This window comes from Bufo bufo, chromosome 6 (assembly GCF_905171765.1).
Source record: "Bufo bufo chromosome 6, aBufBuf1.1, whole genome shotgun sequence".
Lineage (NCBI taxonomy): Eukaryota > Metazoa > Chordata > Amphibia > Anura > Bufonidae > Bufo > Bufo bufo.
In genome coordinates, this window is record NC_053394.1 from 439,466,980 (window position 1) to 439,486,002 (window position 19,023).

A 19,023-nucleotide genomic window follows, 5' to 3' on the forward strand; every position below is an offset into this window, starting at 1 on the left:
TTATTGTAGATCGCTGGTTGGCTGCAACTTATGATGCCCTTGTTATTTCTAGGATATTGAATGGCCTGCACATTTCTTTTTGGGGGTGTATTTCTTCACTTGTGTGTATGGCTGGGACCTTCCATGTGTAGACATAGCTCACTATAATCTTCTGAAGTGGACACCAGATGTCTTGTGTGAATCCCAGCGCCTGCCTGGGCTCAAAGTACACACACAGAACCAGGATAACAGAAAACCGCAACACAGTGCACATGAAACATGGTTTGTTATTTCAAGGCCCATGTCACCAGATAGTAGCAGGGCTGTGTCGGACAAATAGAATCCTGAGAACACTAAAGGGATCGTCCGTCATCAGGACTTGCCTGTCCATCCCCTAAAAGCAGCTTCAACTAGTATAACTTAATAAATATTTGGTTTGCATGGTCCTCAGCAATGAACGCTTCGACGATTACCCTGTAGGCGTTGCCCAGGTTCCGGGTGCAGATAGTTGCAGCCGATAATGAGTGAATGTGTTCCCTGCATGCAGAAGATAATGGCCCTCCCTCTCCTCCTTCAACCCCATCGTTCACATTTCTGGTTTGCGTTCCCTTTTACCACGCGTGATGGGTTCTGGTGCAGTGGGATTTAAGGGAGGCTGGAGGTTTATTGCAAGCTGTGTTATACTGTCCCAGTGAGACTTTCACAGCTTTTGCTCAGCACCTCGCCTCTGCTCATGTCCATTTCCAGAAAATCGTCTGGCACTTCCAGTGTTCCCTGACGTAGAAGAGGAGGCTTCCTCTGGCAGAACCCTGTCCGGCATGGCCTCACCAAGGCCAGAAAAAAGGCCCCTAGTGTCATCCCAACCGCACAAGAGTAGAATGCAGAACCGTAATTCTGTGTATAGTCCACCAGAACTCCTGCAAAGAAGAAAGAGACCACCATTAATGGTCTGACAGAACAGCTATAGTCATTGCAATCATTTAATATCTCACTTCAGGTGACAGCAGCTTGCTAACCCTAGTCAGACATGTTTGGTGCCATTTTTCTTAGGTGAATAATGGATCAGAAACTAAAGCTTGTACGGACCCAGAACATAGTCATACGAGAGTGACTGGCCTGTGGAACCAAATCCCCTGCACCATTTCAACCATAAAACATAGGCAAAAAGGTTGGAGTTAGCCCAGCTCATGCTCAATGATATCAAGGCTCCTCCAGATTTGAATAGCCACAACCTAGAGAGCTATGGATGTCGGAGTTGCTGTTGTCTAACTAGAGCAATAATTAGGGGAGCTGTAGGGACCTGGCGTTATGTGCTTCCAAACTTTCCTTGTAGGAAACAAGAGGATCAGCTACAGGGAAGGCACTCTGACAGCCAGAGCCCAGCTCAGATCTGTAACACCCCATTCTCGTTACGTTGTGCTCTCCTAGACTATTGTGTAAGGGCCGTTTTCACTGTGAGCCCTTATTGCATATGTTGGCCAGTGGTGGCAGGTTAGAATTATTATGCTGCCAGAAATGGCGCCATGGCACACACAGGATAAAAAGTTCTGCAGCTCACCCTCTCTGTTCTACCTCTGCAGTCTGTGTCAACTAGAAAACCTATCAGCAAAAGAGGATAAGGTTCTTACCTCCAAGTGGTGGTCCAGCCAGCCCTGCAATGCTCTGAATGAACACGTAGACTCCCACAGCAGAGGACATCTTTTCAATGCCAACAATGTCGTCTTCAGCCAGCATAGGAATGTGAGTACCAGTCACCATACCCAACATGCAACCAAAGAACATACTACATATCATGAGCCCCCAGAAGCTGCTAGCAAATGGGAAGGCAATTAAGGCGAAGCACAGCAGCACAACAAAGATAAGTTCGATGTAGACCTTGCGGATGGGCTTCTTATTGAGCAGCCAGCCCGCCCCAATCCTCCCAAAGACCTCAGCAATGGCCATTGCAGACAGCATATAAGCAGACCGGTCCTTGTCTATCCCTAGGCTTAGGCTGAGGGGAATTATATATAGCGACGGAGCAAAGAACCCCAGTGTGGCAAAAAGACCAAAAAGGGCATAACATATGAAACTGGAATTTCTTAAGACAGAAAAGTCTAGAAGAGGAGGTGTCTTGCAAGCGTCTGCCTGCTCCGCCATCTCTGGTCTCTCTGTTGCCCTTTCTGTTCTAGTGTCAGATTTCACATTGTTTGGGAGATTTTTAGGTGAGGTAGATACTTCGACTCCAGAGTCAATGGAGTCCAATGATGTGATGGTCTGCTCATTCTCCAGCATGTAGGTGCTCTCCAGGTTTTCAGGCTTTGGAAGTTCCTTGGTTTCCTCTTCGGCTTTGATGATTATTGGTCTTAGTAACGCACCACAGACTACAATGTTCAGCTGCAGAGCTCCTACCGTTAGCAGACAATATCGCCACCCAACCTGATCGCTTAATGCCGTGATGGCTGAAAAAGAAAGCACAGAAAGGTTTTAGTCACAAGAGCAAGCTAGACAGTGGGACAGGAATACATCTGGCCACAGGGAAAACTTTGCACAGAGTCATCCTTTAGCAGGTAAATCCAAAATGAAATCCACTGGTATTACATGCAGATTTCATTGCGTATTTTGGTGCGGGCTGAACCAGGGATATACTTACTGCATGGCAACTAATGAAATCTAGAGCTAACTTGCTCCATTTTTCACTCTAATAGTCCATCAATGACTTGACTGACACCCACACTGCTAGGGTCTCCACTGTCTTATGCTACGGTGCAGCCGCACCACTACAGCAGAACATGTCCAGTGCTATAGCCTTACCTAGTGATGTGAGCAACCTTCACTTCCACAGTAGACACAGAAACCCGCACATGCTACCCGAGTAATAGCAGAACACCCCCCGTAGTCAGAGGACTCTGCTCCCCCCTTTAGATCTGCCTCCCATCCCAGAAGTCACAGAAAGGCCTTCCCTAGTCCCTACACTGTGTCCCTACTCTCTGCTGGTCGCGTTCTTCATCCATTCCTGCATGCAGCAGTGTTAGAACTGCCACCATGTGCGGTCTCTGAAGGTTTTGTCATCGGAGAGATCAGGCATTGATGACATCATTTACACAATCCCATTATATGAATTATGAAACTGGCAGCCAACAGGCACCAGGTCTTCTAGTTTCTTCTTATTCACATTGATTGCTCTAAATACTTCTACAAATAAATATACAGTAGTTCTGGCCAAAAGTTTTGAGACTTGGTTTTTACAGTTTTCTACTTCAGTGGATCTTTTTGTTGGATGTTTCTGTGGTAACTGAAGTACAATTGAGGTTTATCACAATGTCTGGTTTTTTTGTTTGTCCACCTGCTTTGAGGACTGACCACAGGTTCTCAATGCGATTGAAATTTGGGGAGTTTCTAGGCCATGGACCAAAATTTCAATGTTTTGTTAAGTTATCCTGTTAGTTCTCCCTTTCGCCTTGTGACATGGTGTCCATCATGCTGGAAAAATTGCTCCTGGATGGTTGAGGGATGTTGCTCCAAGGAGAAGGCTTGATCTTAATCATTATTCATGGCAGTGTTCCTAGGCAGAATTGTAGGCCCACTCTCTTGGATGAGAAGCAACCCCACAAATGAATGATCTAATGCTTTAATGTTGGCATGACAAGACTCATGGTAGCACTCAGCTTGTCTTCTCCAGGTGCCCCAAACAGTGTGAAGGGTGCTTTATCAGAGCAAATAACTTTCCCCCAGTCGAATCCCTGTTCTTCCTGCAGAATGTCTGTCCTTGATGTTTTTCTTGGAGGGAAGTGGTCTCTTTGCTGCCCTTCCTGAGGTCAGGCCATGCTCCAAAAGCCTTTGCCTCACTGTGTGTGGAGATGCACTCACACCTGCATTTCCTAAACCAGCTCCGCACTGGTGGGGACCAGATCCCATAGTAGAATCCTCTTTAGGAGACTGTTCTGGCACTTGCTGGAGTTTCTTGGGTGCCGTTGAAGTTCTTGATGATCTGATAAATGATTTATTTAGGTGGATATAATCCTAAACACCAACCCGCACACAATATTCCAACAAAAACACAGTCAGGTTTGTGGAAATTAGTACAAATTTATAAAAAACAAACAAAACTTAAATCTCACATTTCTGTTAAGGGGTTGTCCAACCCTTTACAAGTGATAACCTATGCTCAGGAGCGATGGGGGTCAAACACCCTGCCGATCAGCAGTTCTGCAGTAACCAGCTCCATCCACTGTGCAACGTACAGAGCGGTGCATTTCTGGTATCAGAGTTACTGCAGAACAGCCGTTTGGTAGGCGTGCAGGGTATTGACCCCCTGTGATCATAAAGTGATGGCCCATCCTGAGAATAAACCAGCACTTGTAAAGGGTTGGACCACTCACTTAAAAGAGGACTTTTCACCCCCAGGGCAGTCATTAGGCCAAGACATCCAGGGCTATGAGCCTGGCTCTTTTGCCTGGGGCCTCAAACACGATGACCGCCACACATTCAATTTTATTGACATCCTCCGGCCAGCGATACAGTTGAATATTGAGGATCCCTGCCCCACCGTAAATCACTCTCATAGGCCACTGGGCCTCAGGCCTATTAGAGGCTGCATGATGACATCATTGCGACAGCCTGAGCCGGGATGCAGAGAAGTTCAGCCTGTGATCTGCATTGCTGATGGCGGTAGAGAGCAGGAGTGATGTATTTTTAGTTTTATTTGTCACTTTTGGGCAACAACAGGGTTTGGGGCAGTACAGGAGGAGCGCACTAGATCTCCCGAGTGGAAGCACTGTCCAGAGCAGGAGAGGTACATTTTTTAAATTTTTTGTCTGATCAATAATTGGGGTCTGATGAAAAATATATTTTTCTTGTTTTGCTCCTCTAAGACCTCCTAAGTGCATCAGATATAAAATTCCAGTTTCCCAGAGTCCACCCGACCACGGTTATACGCCTTATGAATAAGGAGGGAGGAAACCTAAGACTCCGGGAAACTGGAATTTATATCAGGTATACTGGTCCCTGGATCGGGAGGATTCCCCTCATTCTCCACAGTGTTGATCCTGTATTGGGAGGATTCCCCCCCCCCCCCCCCTCCATTTTCTCCAGTGTTGATTCTGGATTGGGGAGGGGGCGTAGATGCAGCTATTTATGGTGGCCCCTCGTGTTGTCTTGGCTGTAGAGTTCTTTGCTCTGTTGGAAGGTGAATCTTCGCAAGAGTTTGAGGTCCAGAGACCTGTACTCTGTCTCCCAGCACCACCATGCATTATAGACCAGCTCCCTGGTTTCTTCCAGACATGACACTTTCAGACCACAGAATCATTTTTTTTTTTTTTTAAGTTTAGACAAATTTGCAGACCTTTCTAGAAGCAGGATTCTGCTTGGTAATTGTGTTTCATCAATATGGCTGTTATGTGGAAAAAGCGAAGGGGTGTGAAGACTTTCTGAATGAATCTACAGATGCTGCAGAACTGAATAGGTCTCATGTTTTCAGTTTTCTTTTTTGCAAAGTGATCAGATGAAACAGAATCCACCTCTGTGTACACAACACATGACAAGTTCTAGATCAGCTGAGAGGCCATACATCTTCCATAGCTGTCAGCCATCTCTCCTACTGTCCCCAAACACATGCGTTGTCAACTTTGCTAAGCGTGTATGCGTTTTGAGTTTTGTGTTGAGAGAAGAAAAAGACACTGTGCAACACCTCTGTCCCCTCCAATAGTAGCTGGTTTCCAGGAAGAACCCAAGGATTGGGTGTTGAAACTCAACATGTCCAATCCTCATCTTCCCCAACATAATCAGTTGGGATCAGACTGTCACCTTTATTAAGGGTAAGGCCATTTACTGGGCACTAGACACACATGGAGCACTCCCAACAACTGTCTAGAAGACAGAGCCCTGCTTCTACTAAGATCAGCATGCATGTCTACCAGACTGCTTCAGAAGGCAGGAGATATCATACTCTACCTGGTGCGAAGGCAAACACGGCAAAACATTCTCCAGTGGACGCTACAGCGGTGACCAAAGAGCGCCGTTTGTCAAAGTACTGTGACAAAATTGTGACAGTGGGAAGGAAGCTGAGACAATACCCAAGACCTGAAACATAAGACAAAAACTCCATTTACTCAAGAGTCTGAGCTCCTGCCCACAGTTCTCATCCACGGACTGACGTCCTACACTACATTAAGATACTTACCAGACACCACTCCAATGCTGACATAAATCTCAACAACGTTGCGTGCAAATGAAGCAGATATCATTCCCATGCTGACGAGGAAGCCTCCAAACATGACCACTGGCCGATGCCCAAAGCGGTTGCTGAGAACTGTCGAGATGGGAGCTGAAGAAATCAGAAGAGAGGAGTAAAGACACTGAATGCCACGTGCGTCCTGTTGAGATGAGGACTATGCGCTAGTTGTTCAGCCAGGGACAGGTCAGGCCTCAGGTCCCTAGAAAAATGTGTGGAAGCAGCTGGTCCACAAACCCTAACCTTCATGAGGCCTGGCTCTCCTTCCCCAGGACACAGATCCTGTATCTAACCCTTTAAGGACCAAGCCAATTTTTGCCTTTTAATTTATTCCTTTCTACCTTACAAAAGCAACAACTTTTTACATTTTCTCTTCACAGTCATATGAGGGCTTACTTTTTTGGGGGACAAATTGTACTTTTAATGGCACCATTTAATTTACCATAGCTGGTAATGGAAAAAAAAATATATACACATGGACTTTTGGGTTTTGATATTGCAGCATCCACGGTGCACAAGGAAGGATGCGACTTTCTCATTATGCAGGTCAGTACCATTACAGCGATAACAAATTTGCTTAGTTATTGTTTTACTTTTTAAAATTAAAACCTTTAAAAAAAAGCTTTACATCACCATCTTTTCACACCCTTACCTTTTTTTTTAAATATATTTCCATCTACAGAGCTTGCTTTTTGTAAGACAAACTGTAGTTTTTATTAGTACCATTTTCAGGTACATACAACTTTTTGACGACTTTTTATTCACTTTTTCGGGGGACAAGGTGACCAAAAAATGGTGAATTGTGGATTTTTATTTTGTGTTCACTATGCAGGAATTTTTTTTCGATTTTAGTATTTCAGACATTATTGAACGCAGTGATACCTGTTATGTTTATTTTTTTTAGTGTCTAATTTGACATATTAAAATAAAGGGGGCGATTTGAAACGTTTGAAATCACTTGTCCCATAGATTGCAACAGAATACTACTGCAGTCTATGGGTCTCTAACAAGCAGATGACGGGCAACCAATCGGAGACCCCCTTCCTCTGTCTACCCCCACAGATGTCCTATTCTTTATTAGGACTGGTCATTGCTGGCACTTGCCTGCTGTATTATATAGCTGGCACCAGCCATTTATGGAGCAGGCTATGCATGCGGGCCTGCTCCATACATTCCCTACATGCTCGGCATTAAGGGGCTAATTACTCTGGCCAAGGAAGAGTGGTCTGCCGATGCCCCCAGCACATGCTTCACCTGCCCTAGTCCTCCCCAGTTACGCCCCTGAGTCTTAGTTTTTATTTTACCTAGATTGAACCTCTCACATCTGGAAGTTGTGGCCACCAACAAAGGCCATTTTACTCATTATGGATTAGAATGACCTGAGAAACTTACAGATAACACAGACGTCATCTGTGTGATAGGACTTACCCGTGAACGTAAGGACAAAGATACAGATGGAGATGATCCATGATATTCGGCTGTTACTTTCTTCAAAGTAGATCATCAGATCATTAAAGAACACCCCAAAAGACTTGATGACCCCGTAAGTAAACACTTCCACAAAAAAAAAGGCCACAGCCACCGCCCAGCCCCATCCTCCATCAGGCACTTTGGTGTAGACGTTGGCACCGGAGCATTTCTCCATGTTTCTCATCTTTGTCTGCCTAGGAACAGGAATTGGTACAGAAAATTAGAAGCAATCCGGCTTCCCATGGAAATACTATCAACATATTAGGGCTGAGGAAACCGCACAATTCTTCAAGCTCCAGACAAAGTCAGCAACAATCTTCTTTCTGCCTACACCGTACGTACTCGATGAGGCCGGCACTGCTCAGGTGAATGAACCCATAGAGGTCAGGTGATGAAAAATACAGGCTCCTACTTCTAGACTGGTCTCCAACCACCATCTCTCCCGCTATGCAAGCCATATGGTTGTCAGTGCATGATGGGAGTGGATAGAGACTAATATGGCAGGGAGTTGCACTAGAATAATAATCTTTATTAATATAGTGCCAACTTATTCCGCAGCACTTTACAATCAGGGGGTTCAAGTACAAACAGTCATAGCAACAGACAAGTCAACAACTAAAAACAAGAGGAATGAGAGCCTTGCTCAGAAAAGCTTACAATCAGGAGATAAGGAAACACATAAGATAAGTGCTTTTTTGTAAAATGCTCCAGCCATCTTAAAACACAATAGGGTAGTAGATCTAAGGCTACATGAGTCGTCACCAGTCGATATCTCTAGTGCTTCTCAGTGTATAGGGAGTGATATTGGAAGATGGATCAGGTTCAGAACAATGATGCAGAACGGTGGTGTGTGTGTGTGTGTGTGTGTGTGTGTGTGTGAATGGAAGAGAGTCAGATCAGGGAACGGTCAACCTAAAAAAATAAATAAAATAAAAAAGTGATTTTAAGGGAGTGCCTAAAACTGTGGATGTTATGAAACAATCTAATTTATTGTGGTAGATCATTACAGAGAACTGGTGCAGCTCAGGAGAAGTCTTGGAGATGGGCATTAGAGGTTCAGATTATGGTGGATGTCAGTCATAAATCATTATCTGAACGGAGAGCACAGGTAGAGATGAGGAGGAGATGTAGGGGGTGCAGCACTGTGGAGAGCACAGGTAGGGTGGTAGACAAGGAAGAGGGGGAGGAGGAGGAGGAGGAGATGTAGGGGGTGCAGCACTGTGCAGAGCACAGGTATGGTGGTAGACAAGGAGGAGGGGGAGGAGGAGGAGGAGATGTAGGGGGTGCAGCACTGTGGAGAGCACAGGTAGGGTGGTAGACAAGGAGGAGGGGGAGGAGGAGGAGGAGATGTAGGGGGTGCAGCACTGTGGAGAGCACAGGTAGGGTGGTAGACAAGGAGGAGGGGGAGGAGGAGGAGGAGATGTAGGGGGTGCAGCACTGTGGAGAGCACAGGTAGGGTGGTAGACAAGGAGGAGGGGGAGGAGGAGATGTAGGGGGTGCAGCACTGTGGAGAGCACAGGTAGGGTGGTAGACAAAGAGGAGGGGGAGGAGGAGATGTAGGGGGTGCAGCACTGTGGAGAGCACAGGTAGGGTGGTAGACAAGGAGGAGGGGGAGGAGGAGATGTAGGGGGTGCAGCACTGTGGAAAGCACAGGTAGGATGGTAGACAAGGAAGAGGGGGAGGAGGAGATGTAGGGGGTGCAGCACTGTGGAGAGCACAGGTAGGGTGGTAGACAAGGAGGAGGGGGAGGAGGAAGAGGGGGAGGAGGAGATGTAGGGGGTGCAGCACTGTGGAGAGCACAGGTAGGGTGGTAGACGAGGAGGAGGAGGAGGAGGAGGAGGAGGAGGAGATGTAGGGGGTGCAGCACTGTGGAGAGCACGAGGAGGAGATGTAGGGGGTTCAGCACTGTGGAGAGCACAGGTAGGGTGGTAGACAAGGAGGAGGGGGAGGAGGAGATGTAGGGGGTGCAGCACTGTGCAGAGCATGAGGAGGAAGAGATGTAGGGGGTGCAGCACTGTGGAGAGCACAGGTAGGGTGGTAGACAAGGAGGAGGGGGAGGAGGAGATGTAGGGGGTGCAGCACTGTGGAAAGCACAGGTAGGATGGTAGACAAGGAAGAGGGGGAGGAGGAGATGTAGGGGGTGCAGCACTGTGGAGAGCACAGGTAGGGTGGTAGACAAGGAGGAGGGGGAGGAGGAAGAGGGGGAGGAGGAGATGTAGGGGGTGCAGCACTGTGGAGAGCACAGGTAGGGTGGTAGACAAGGAGGAGGAGGAGGAGGAGGAGGAGGAGGAGGAGGAGGAGGAGGAGATGTAGGGGGTGCAGCACTGTGGAGAGCACGAGGAGGAGGAGATGTAGGGGGTTCAGCACTGTGGAGAGCACAGGTAGGGTGGTAGACAAGGAGGAGGGGGAGGAGGAGATGTAGGGGGTGCAGCACTGTGCAGAGCATGAGGAGGAAGAGATGTAGGGGGTGCAGCACTGTGGAGAGCACAGGTAGGGTGGTAGACAAGGAGGAGGGGGAGGAGGAAGAGGGGGAGGAGGAGATGTAGGGGGTGCAGCACTGTGGAGAGCACAGGTAGGGTGGTAGACAAGGAGGAGGAGGAGATGTAGGGGGTGCAGCACTGTGCAGAGCATGAGGAGGAAGAGATGTAGGGGGTGCAGCACTGTGGAGAGCACAGGTAGGGTGGTAGACAAGGAGGAGGGGGAGGAGGAAGAGGGGGAGGAGGAGATGTAGGGGGTGCAGCACTGTGGAGAGCACTGGTAGGGTGGTAGACAAGGAGGAGGGGGAGGAGGAAGAGGGGGAGGAGGAGATGTAGGGGGTGCAGCACTGTGGAGAGCACTGGTAGGGTGGTAGACAAGGAGGAGGGGGAGGAGGAAGAGGGGGAGGAGGAGATGTAGGGGGTGCAGCACTGTAGAGCATGAGGAGGAAGAGATGTAGGGGGTGCAGCACTGTGGAGAGCACAGGTATGGTGGTAGACAAGGAGGAGGGGGAGGAGGAGGAGATGTAGGGGGTGCAGCACTGTGGAGAGCACAGGTATGGTGGTAGACAAGGAGGAGGGGGAGGAGGAGATGTAGGGGGTGCAGCACTGTGGAGAGCACAGGTATGGTGGTAGACAAGGAGGAGGGGGAGGAGGAGATGTAGGGGGTTCAGCACTGTGGAGAGCACAGGTAGGGTGGTAGACAAGGAGGAGGGGGAGGAGGAGATGTAGGGGGTGCAGCACTGTGGAGAGCACAGGTATGGTGGTAGACAAGGAGGAGGGGGAGGAGGAGATGTAGGGGGTGCAGCACTGTGGAGAGCACAGGTATGGTGGTAGACAAGGAGGAGGGGGAGGAGGAAATGTAGGGGGTGCAGCACTGTAGAGAGCATGAGGAGGAAGAGATGTAGGGGGTGCAGCACTGTGGAGAGCACAGGTAGGGTGGTAGACAAGGAGGAGGGGGAGGAGGAGATGTAGGGGGTGCAGCACTGTGGAGAGCACAGGTATGGTGGTAGACAAGGAGGAGGGGGAGGAGGAAATGTAGGGGGTGCAGCACTGTAGAGAGCATGAGGAGGAAGAGATGTAGGGGGTGCAGCACTGTGGAGAGCACAGGTAGGGTGGTAGACAAGGAGGAGGGGGAGGAGGAGATGTCGGGGGTGCAGCACTGTGCAGAGCACAGGTACGGTGGTAGACAAGGAGGAGGAGATGTAGGGGGTGCAGCACTGTGGAGAGCACAGGTAGGGTGGTAGACAGAGATGAGGAGGAGATGTAGGAGATGTAGGGGGTGCAGCACTGTGGAGAGCACAGGTAGGGTGGTAGACAAGGAGGAGGGGGAGGAGGAGATGTAGGGGGTGCAGCACTGTGCAGAGCACAGGTACGGTGGTAGACAAGGAGGAGGAGGAGATGTAGGGGGTGCAGCACTGTGGAGAGCACAGGTAGGGTGGTAGACAAGGAGGAGGGGGAGGAGGAGATGTAGGGGGTGCAGCACTGTGGAGAGCACAGGTAGGGTGGTAGACAAGGAGGAGGGGGAGGAGGAGATGTAGGGGGTGCAGCACTGTGGAGAGCACAGGTAGGGTGGTAGACAAGGAGGAGGGGGAGGAGGAGATGTAGGGGGTGCAGCACTGTAGAGAGCATGAGGAGGAAGAGATGTAGGGGGTGCAGCACTGTGGAGAGCACAGGTAGGGTGGTAGACAAGGAGGAGGGGGGGGAGGAGATGTAGGGGGTGCAGCACTGTAGAGAGCATGAGGAGGAAGAGATGTAGGGGGTGCAGCACTGTGGAGAGCACAGGTAGGATGGTAGACAAGGAGGAGGGGGAGGAGGAGGAGATGTAGGGGGTGCAGCACTGTGGAGAGCACGAGGAGGAGGAGGAGGAGGAGATGTAGGGGGTTCAGCACTGTGGAGAGCACAGGTAGGGTGGTAGACAAGGAGGAGGGGGAGGAGGAGGAGATGTAGGGGGTGCAGCACTGTGCAGAGCACAGGTATGGTGGTAGACAAGGAGGAGATTTAGGGGGTGCAGCACTGTGGAGAGCACAGGTACGGTGGTAGACAAGGAGGAGGAGGAGATGTAGGGGGTGCAGCACTGTGGAGAGCACAGGTAGGGTGGTAGACAAGGAGGAGGGGGAGGAGGAGGAGATGTAGGGGGTACAGCACTGTGGAGAGCACAGGTACGGTGGTAGACAAAGAGGAGGGGGAGGAGGAGGAGATGTAGGGGGTACAGCACTGTGGAGAGCACAGGTACGGTGGTAGACAAAGAGGAGGGGGAGGAGGAGATGTAGGGGGTGCAGCACTGTGCAGAGCACAGGTAGGCTGGTAGACAAGGAGGAGGGGGAGGAGGAGGAGGAGATGTAGGGGGTACAGCACTGTGGAGAGCACAGGTACGGTGGTAGACAAAGAGGAGGGGGAGGAGGAGATGTAGGGGGTTCAGCACTGTGGAGAGCACAGGTAGGGTGGTAGACAAGGAGGAGGGGGAGGAGGAGATGTAGGGGGTGCAGCACTGTGGAGAGCACAGGTAGGGTGGTAGACAAGGAGGAGGGGGAGGAGGAGGAGATGTAGGGGGTACAGCACTGTGGAGAGCACAGGTACGGTGGTAGACAAAGAGGAGGGGGAGGAGGAGATGTAGGGGGTGCAGCACTGTGGAGAGCACAGGTAGGGTGGTAGAGGAGGAGGAGATGATGTAGGGGTGCAGCACGGGTAGGGTTGTAAGTGTTTAGCAGACCGCACATGGCCAATCCTATGATAGAAATTACTATTCTTGTCTGCAGAATAGGACTTTGCTCTATCTTTCTTGCGGGGCCGTGGAATAGAACTATGGATGCGGACAGCACACTGTGTGCTGTTGGCATCTTTTGTAGCCCATTGAAATAAATGGGTCCATCCACACCCGCTCTGCAAAACTGCGGAACGGATGCAGACCCATTCATATGGTCATCTGAATGAGCCCTTAGACAGATAGGGGACCCTGGCTGCTGCATTCAGGATAGACTGGAGAGGGGAGAGTCTGGTGAGGGGAGGCCAATTATAAGTTACAGTAATCGGGACGGGAATGGAGCAGGGCAACAATGAGAATTTTTGTTCTTTCCACAGTCAGAAAGCGGTGGATTCTAGAGATATTTATGAGGTGCAGACGGCATGAGCGGGCGAGAGACTGATTAGAGGGGGTGAAGGAAAGACCAGTGTCAACCATAACACAGAGACAGCGGGCGTGCTAACCAGTAGTTATAGTAGTGTCACACAATAAGAGGGCGATATCAGGTTTAGGGTAGTAGATGGAGGGAACAGTTACATTTTTGAAAAATTCTGTTTCAAATAGAGAGAGAGGACGTGATATTCCACAGAGGACAGACAGTCACTGGTGGACTGTAGTACAGCAGGGGTTGTCACAGGATGAAGTGTATAGTTGGGAGTCATTGGCATAGAAATGGTAGTGAAAACCAAATCTGCTGATAGACTGTCCAATTGAGGCTGTGTAGAAAGAAAAGAGGCGAGGACCTAGGACTGAACCCTGAGGAACCTCAACAGCAAGGAGGAGAGGAGGAGGGTACAGCCAGCAAATGACACACTGAAAGAGACTCCAGAGAGATAGAATGGGAAAGAACGGTGTCCTTAAGGCCAATACATTGGAGCATGGTGAAGAGAAGATGGTGGTCTACTGTGTCGAATGCTGCAGAGAGATGAATTAGTAGAGAGTAGTCACCATTGCATTTAGCGGTCAGGTCATTTGTTACTTTGGTGAGGGCAGTTTCTGTGAAATGTAGGGTTTGAAAAACAGATTTTAATGGATCAAGGAGAGAGTTAGCGAAAAGATAATGGATGAAGGGAAGATTGGAGACTGGTCTGTAGTAAGAGGAAAAAAAAAAATTTTTAACATTTTTTTAAAAAAAGAGAGAAAGAGACCATTTCATGGTTTAGGTTATATTGACGAGTTAATTAGATGCAACTTTAACAATTACTGAGAACTGCAAGTGTGCACATGGCGAGCCTCCACGGACACGCAAGTGGAGCAGTGATTTGACGCACATTCATCCTCCTCGCTCATGGACCTTGCTAACTCTCATAACACTGGCCACAGCATCAGGTTTGTCTGTCTGCTACACCTTATGAATTGGACAGTTTCTACAGTTCCTTCCTACTGTGTGCTGCCATATGGTGCCTCCATCCAGCAGTATTCATAGAGATATTCTCCCCAAGATGTAATGTTGGGAATACATCTAAAAGCATAGAAACCAGATGTAGCATTCCCATAGTTTACAGTACATGGTAGAGGGTCTCAGGTTTACTACAGACTAGACTGGCGGTTTTACTTGTACACAGGCATTACTGGATGGCGATATTACTGGTATAGTCTGGCGCTCAGTGTGCCGCCTCACAGTCTACAATGTGTGGTTGATGTGTGCCAAGACTTTCCACTAGGGCCATCGCTCACATAGACTTCATCTTCTAAGCATCTGATTTTTCCCTAAATCAATTTTGGGGTCTTTTTGCTCAAAAGTTCTTTATCTGCAACTCCCCACTTTCACATCTTGCAGACGCATCCCTTCTCTACATTTTCCCGATTGCGCATCAGTCATGGCTTCCAACGTTACCCTCACACTGCACCAGCCCTTCTGTGGGACATGCTTGACTATGTATTTATCCTCTGATGACCACACCACTATCTGATCTTTTTCACTGTGAGAAGTCAAGTGAGCTCTTTAAATGGACTGTTCAGATTCAACCCCATTTCATCCATGACAGCATGGCACCGTGATCTGGCTTTGTCCGGTCCCCAGCATGTAAGACTTCTAGATGGGGCCCATGTGTGCTGCTGTAGCCAGGACACCGGCCTCAGCTGTGACAAGCCCAGAAGTAGCTCAAGACCTGACAGTAACCAGCATCTTGGGGACACGTCACTTCTAAGGCCAGCACTCCAGAGGCTCTGGACAGAGTGGCGGGGCACAGGCGAGTGCCCTTTATGTCAGGACACTGACCTGAGGGATGGATCTTAATTTATGGTGCAGATGATTATGGTGGGCCTCACCCCTTGCAATGTATAGGGTGAATTCCACAGCTGGTCCATATGTCACTCATACAGAACTGCCCCAGGTTCGCATGCAAAACACACAGCGGTCTCCCCATATAAGAAAGCCATTTTCCCCACAGTACAGATGTCATATGTCGTGTATTGCGAGGAAGAATTTAAGAAGATTCTACATAGATTTTGTTACAGAATATGCTCCAAAAATCATTGTGCAAAAAAAATAAAACAAAAAACAAACCTGAACAGACCAGACCTAAAAATCGAACATCTCTGTCCGGGAGAAAACACGTGGCTACAATGGACAGAAGCAGGGTGATATGGAGGACCCCTCCTCTGCCGGTATATAGGTGATGTGTCACATGTAGTAGACATTTACTCCAGCAGGCACAGTGCAGTCTTCATGGTCTCTTTGGTGCTCAGAAGCAGGGTGATATGGAGGACCTTTCCTCTGCCGGTATATAGGTGATGTGTCACATGTAGTAGACATTTACTCCAGCAGGCACAGTGCAGTCTTCATGGTCTCTTTGGTGCTCAGAAGCAGGGTGATATGGGGGACCCCTCCTCTGCCGGTATATAGGTGATGTGTCACATGTAGTAAACATTTACTCCAGCAGGCACAGTGCAGTCTTCATGACCTCTTTGGTGCTCAGAAGCAGGGTGATATGGAGGACCTTTCCTCTGCCGGTATATAGGAGATGTGTCACATGTAGTAGACATTTACTCCAGCAGGCACAGTGCAGTCTTCATGGTCTCTTTGGTGCTCAGAAGCAGGGTGATATGGAGGACCTTTCCTCTGCCGGTATATAGGTGATGTGTCACATGTAGTAAACATTTACTCCAGCAGGCACAGTGCAGTCTTCATGGTCTCTTTCAGGGCCGGCACTATCATAAGGCAGCCCAAGCGGCTGCTTGAGGGAGCAGAGAAGGGGGGAAGGGGGGCAGCGCCAGGGTGGAAAACAATTAACTTGCTAACTTACACTAGCCCGGCCGCCCCCCCGGCCCTCAATGTCTCAGTCACAGAGCGAGCGGCAAAACACACTGAGCTACGAGACCCTGGTGTATTTAAATCTCATTTAACATGTCTTTCAGAAAAGTTTCTCCTGGGATTCGAACTCGCGACCTTTCACATCGAACTCAACTGTAGGTAACTTTGATACCTAGTGTACATCCATACACATGACAGCTGCCCCAACACACCCAACTCTGCTACATCCATACACAGTGTACTGGGGCAGCTGTCATGTGTATGGATATACACTAGGTATCAAAGTTATCTACAGTAGAAGTCTTATATATTTTTTTATTAAGTAACTGGCTATACAGCTCTCATAGCTGTGTGGGTAAGTGTCTTGCCTCTGATACAGAAGGTCATGGGTTCGAATCCCAGCATTAACTTTTCTGAAAGACAGGCTAAATAAGAACACGAGCACCAAATCTTCAACACTAGAGGCTGGTGGGAACTCAGGCCGGAAGAGGCCTGCATCGCATCGCTGACATGGAGGCAAGTATAAAAGTGTTTTTTTTTTTTTTGTTTTTTTTAAATACCGGACTGTTACTTTACTGCAACGGGGGAGGGGGCTAGGCGGGGGGGGGGGCTATTGGCGCCATGATACTGGCACATGGAGGGGGGAGGAGAGAGGCACTTGATACTGGCACATTAGGGGGTAGGGGGAGAGGATGGCACTATGATATTAGCACATGGGGGGACAAGACATGGACATGAATCATGAGGGGCAGAAATGTGAAATGATGGGGGGGGGGGGGGGGGGGGGCGCCAAAATGTAGATTCGCTTGTGTTGACAAAAATCCTTGAACCGGCCCTGGTCTCTTTGGTGCTCATAAGCAGGGTGATATGGAGGACCTTTCCTCTGCCGGTATATAGGTGATGTGTCACATGTAGTAGACATTTACTCCAGCAGGCACAGTGCAGTCTTCATGGTCTCTTTGGTGCTCAGAAGCAGGATGATATGGAGGACCCCTTCTCTGCCGGTATATAGGTGATGTGTCACATGTAGTAGACATTTACTCCAGCAGGCACAGTGCAGTCTTCATGGTCTCTTTGGTGCTCAGAAGCAGGGTGATATGGAGGACCCCTTCTCTGCCGGTATATAGGTGATGTGTCACATGTAGTAGACATTTACTCCAGCAGGCACAGTGCAGTCTTCATTGTCTCTTTGGTGCTCAGAAGCAGGATGATATGGAGGACCCCTTCTCTGCCGGTATATAGGTGATGTGTCACATGTAGTAGACATTTACTCCAGCAGGCACAGTGCAGTCTTCATGGTCTCTTTGGTGCTCAGAAGCAGGATGATATGGAAGACCTTTCCTCTACCGGTATATAGGAGATGTGTCACATGTAGTAGACATTTACTCCAGCAGGCACAGTGCAGTCTTCATGGTCTCTTTGGTGCTCAGAAGCAGGGTGATATGGAGGACCCCTTCTCTGCCGGTATATAGGTGATGTGTCACATGTAGTAGACATTTACTCCAGCAGGCACAGTGCAGTCTTCATTGTCTCTTTGGTGCTCAGAAGCAGGATGATATGGAGGACCTTTCCTCTGCCGGTATATAGGTGATGTGTCACATGTAGTAGACATTTACTCCAGCAGGCACAGTGCAGTCTTCATGGTCTCTTTGGTGCTCAGAAGCAGGGTGATATGGAGGACCCCATCTCTGCCGGTATATAGGTGATGTGTCACATGTAGTAGACATTTACTCCAGCAGGCACAGTGCAGTCTTCATTGTCTCTTTGGTGCTCAGAAGCAGGATGATATGGAGGACCTTTCCTCTGCCGGTATATAGGTGATGTGTCACATGTAGTAGACATTTACTCCAGCAGGCACAGTGCAGTCTTCATGGTCTCTTTGGTGCTCAGAAGCAGGGTGATATGGAGGACCCCATCTCTGCCGGTATATAGGTGATGTGTCACATGTAGTAGACATTTACTCCAGCAGGCACAGTGCAGTCTTCATGGTCTCTTTGGTGCTCAGAAGCAGGATGATATGGAGGACCCCTTCTCTGCCGGTATATAGGTGATGTGTCACATGTAGTAGACATTTACTCCAGCAGGCACAGTGCAGTCTTCATGGTCTCTTTGGTGCTCAGAAGCAGGGTGATATGGAGGACCCCATCTCTGCCGGTATATACAGGGCTCCAGATGGTGACCAAAATAGTCGCCAATGCGACTTATAATTTACAAATGGCGATAAGACTTTTTAGTCTTGTCGCCATTTGCAACTAAACCCGCCGCCCCAGCTCTGCAGTTGAATACAGCGGTGGGGCACAGGAGCTGATAGTTCTCTGCCCCGCCGCCGATGTTTTTCTCAGCAGCGCAGTGGAGGAGTCTCTCTCTCCCCCTGTGCTTCTGCCGCCAATAAGAAGAGACGAGAGGAGGGGAGGGGCTGTGGCCACTGCGCCACCAATGAAGATAACTGACCCGTTAATACAAATACAGGAGGCGGGTGCTGGAATCAAATAGCCGACACCCGACCTCTATGACAGGGAGCTGCGATCCGCTGCAGTTAACCCCTCAGGTGCGGCACATTTACACAGGCAGATAATCAATGCCGGTTAGCTGGTCACTGTAAGGTCAATGCCCGCTCAATGTAAGTCTTTAGCTGAGGCTTTATCACATGATGATCTGTTCTTAGTAACACAGTACATAAGTACTTCACAGAAGTCTTGACCGACCAGGTTCATCTGGCGTCAACCAAACACCACAGGAAGGACATGAGATACCACCATGGCCTGACCTCATGTATGGGGCAGTGTAATGTAGAAGCTGCTCTTCACCGAAAATGACGTGTCTAGCGCCCCGCACTATATACAGCATATGTGACACCAAAGACATGCTACAATTTGAGGGATAGTGGCGG

General features: G+C 49.1%; 1 protein-coding gene across 1 annotated transcript; it reads right to left on the reverse strand.

The window, feature by feature from the left end:
* Positions 1–248: 248 nt before the first annotated feature.
* On the reverse strand, positions 249–14,551 carry SLC16A6 (solute carrier family 16 member 6). Its single transcript, XM_040434875.1, has 6 exons — positions 14,433–14,551; positions 7,619–7,854; positions 6,140–6,283; positions 5,911–6,039; positions 1,608–2,420; positions 249–896 (listed from the first exon to the last, which is right to left on the reverse strand). The coding sequence occupies exons 1-6, from the start codon at positions 14,444–14,446 to the stop codon at positions 658–660; spliced, it is 1,575 nt and encodes a 524-aa protein (XP_040290809.1). The 5' UTR covers positions 14,447–14,551; the 3' UTR covers positions 249–657.
* Positions 14,552–19,023: the final 4,472 nt, after the last annotated feature.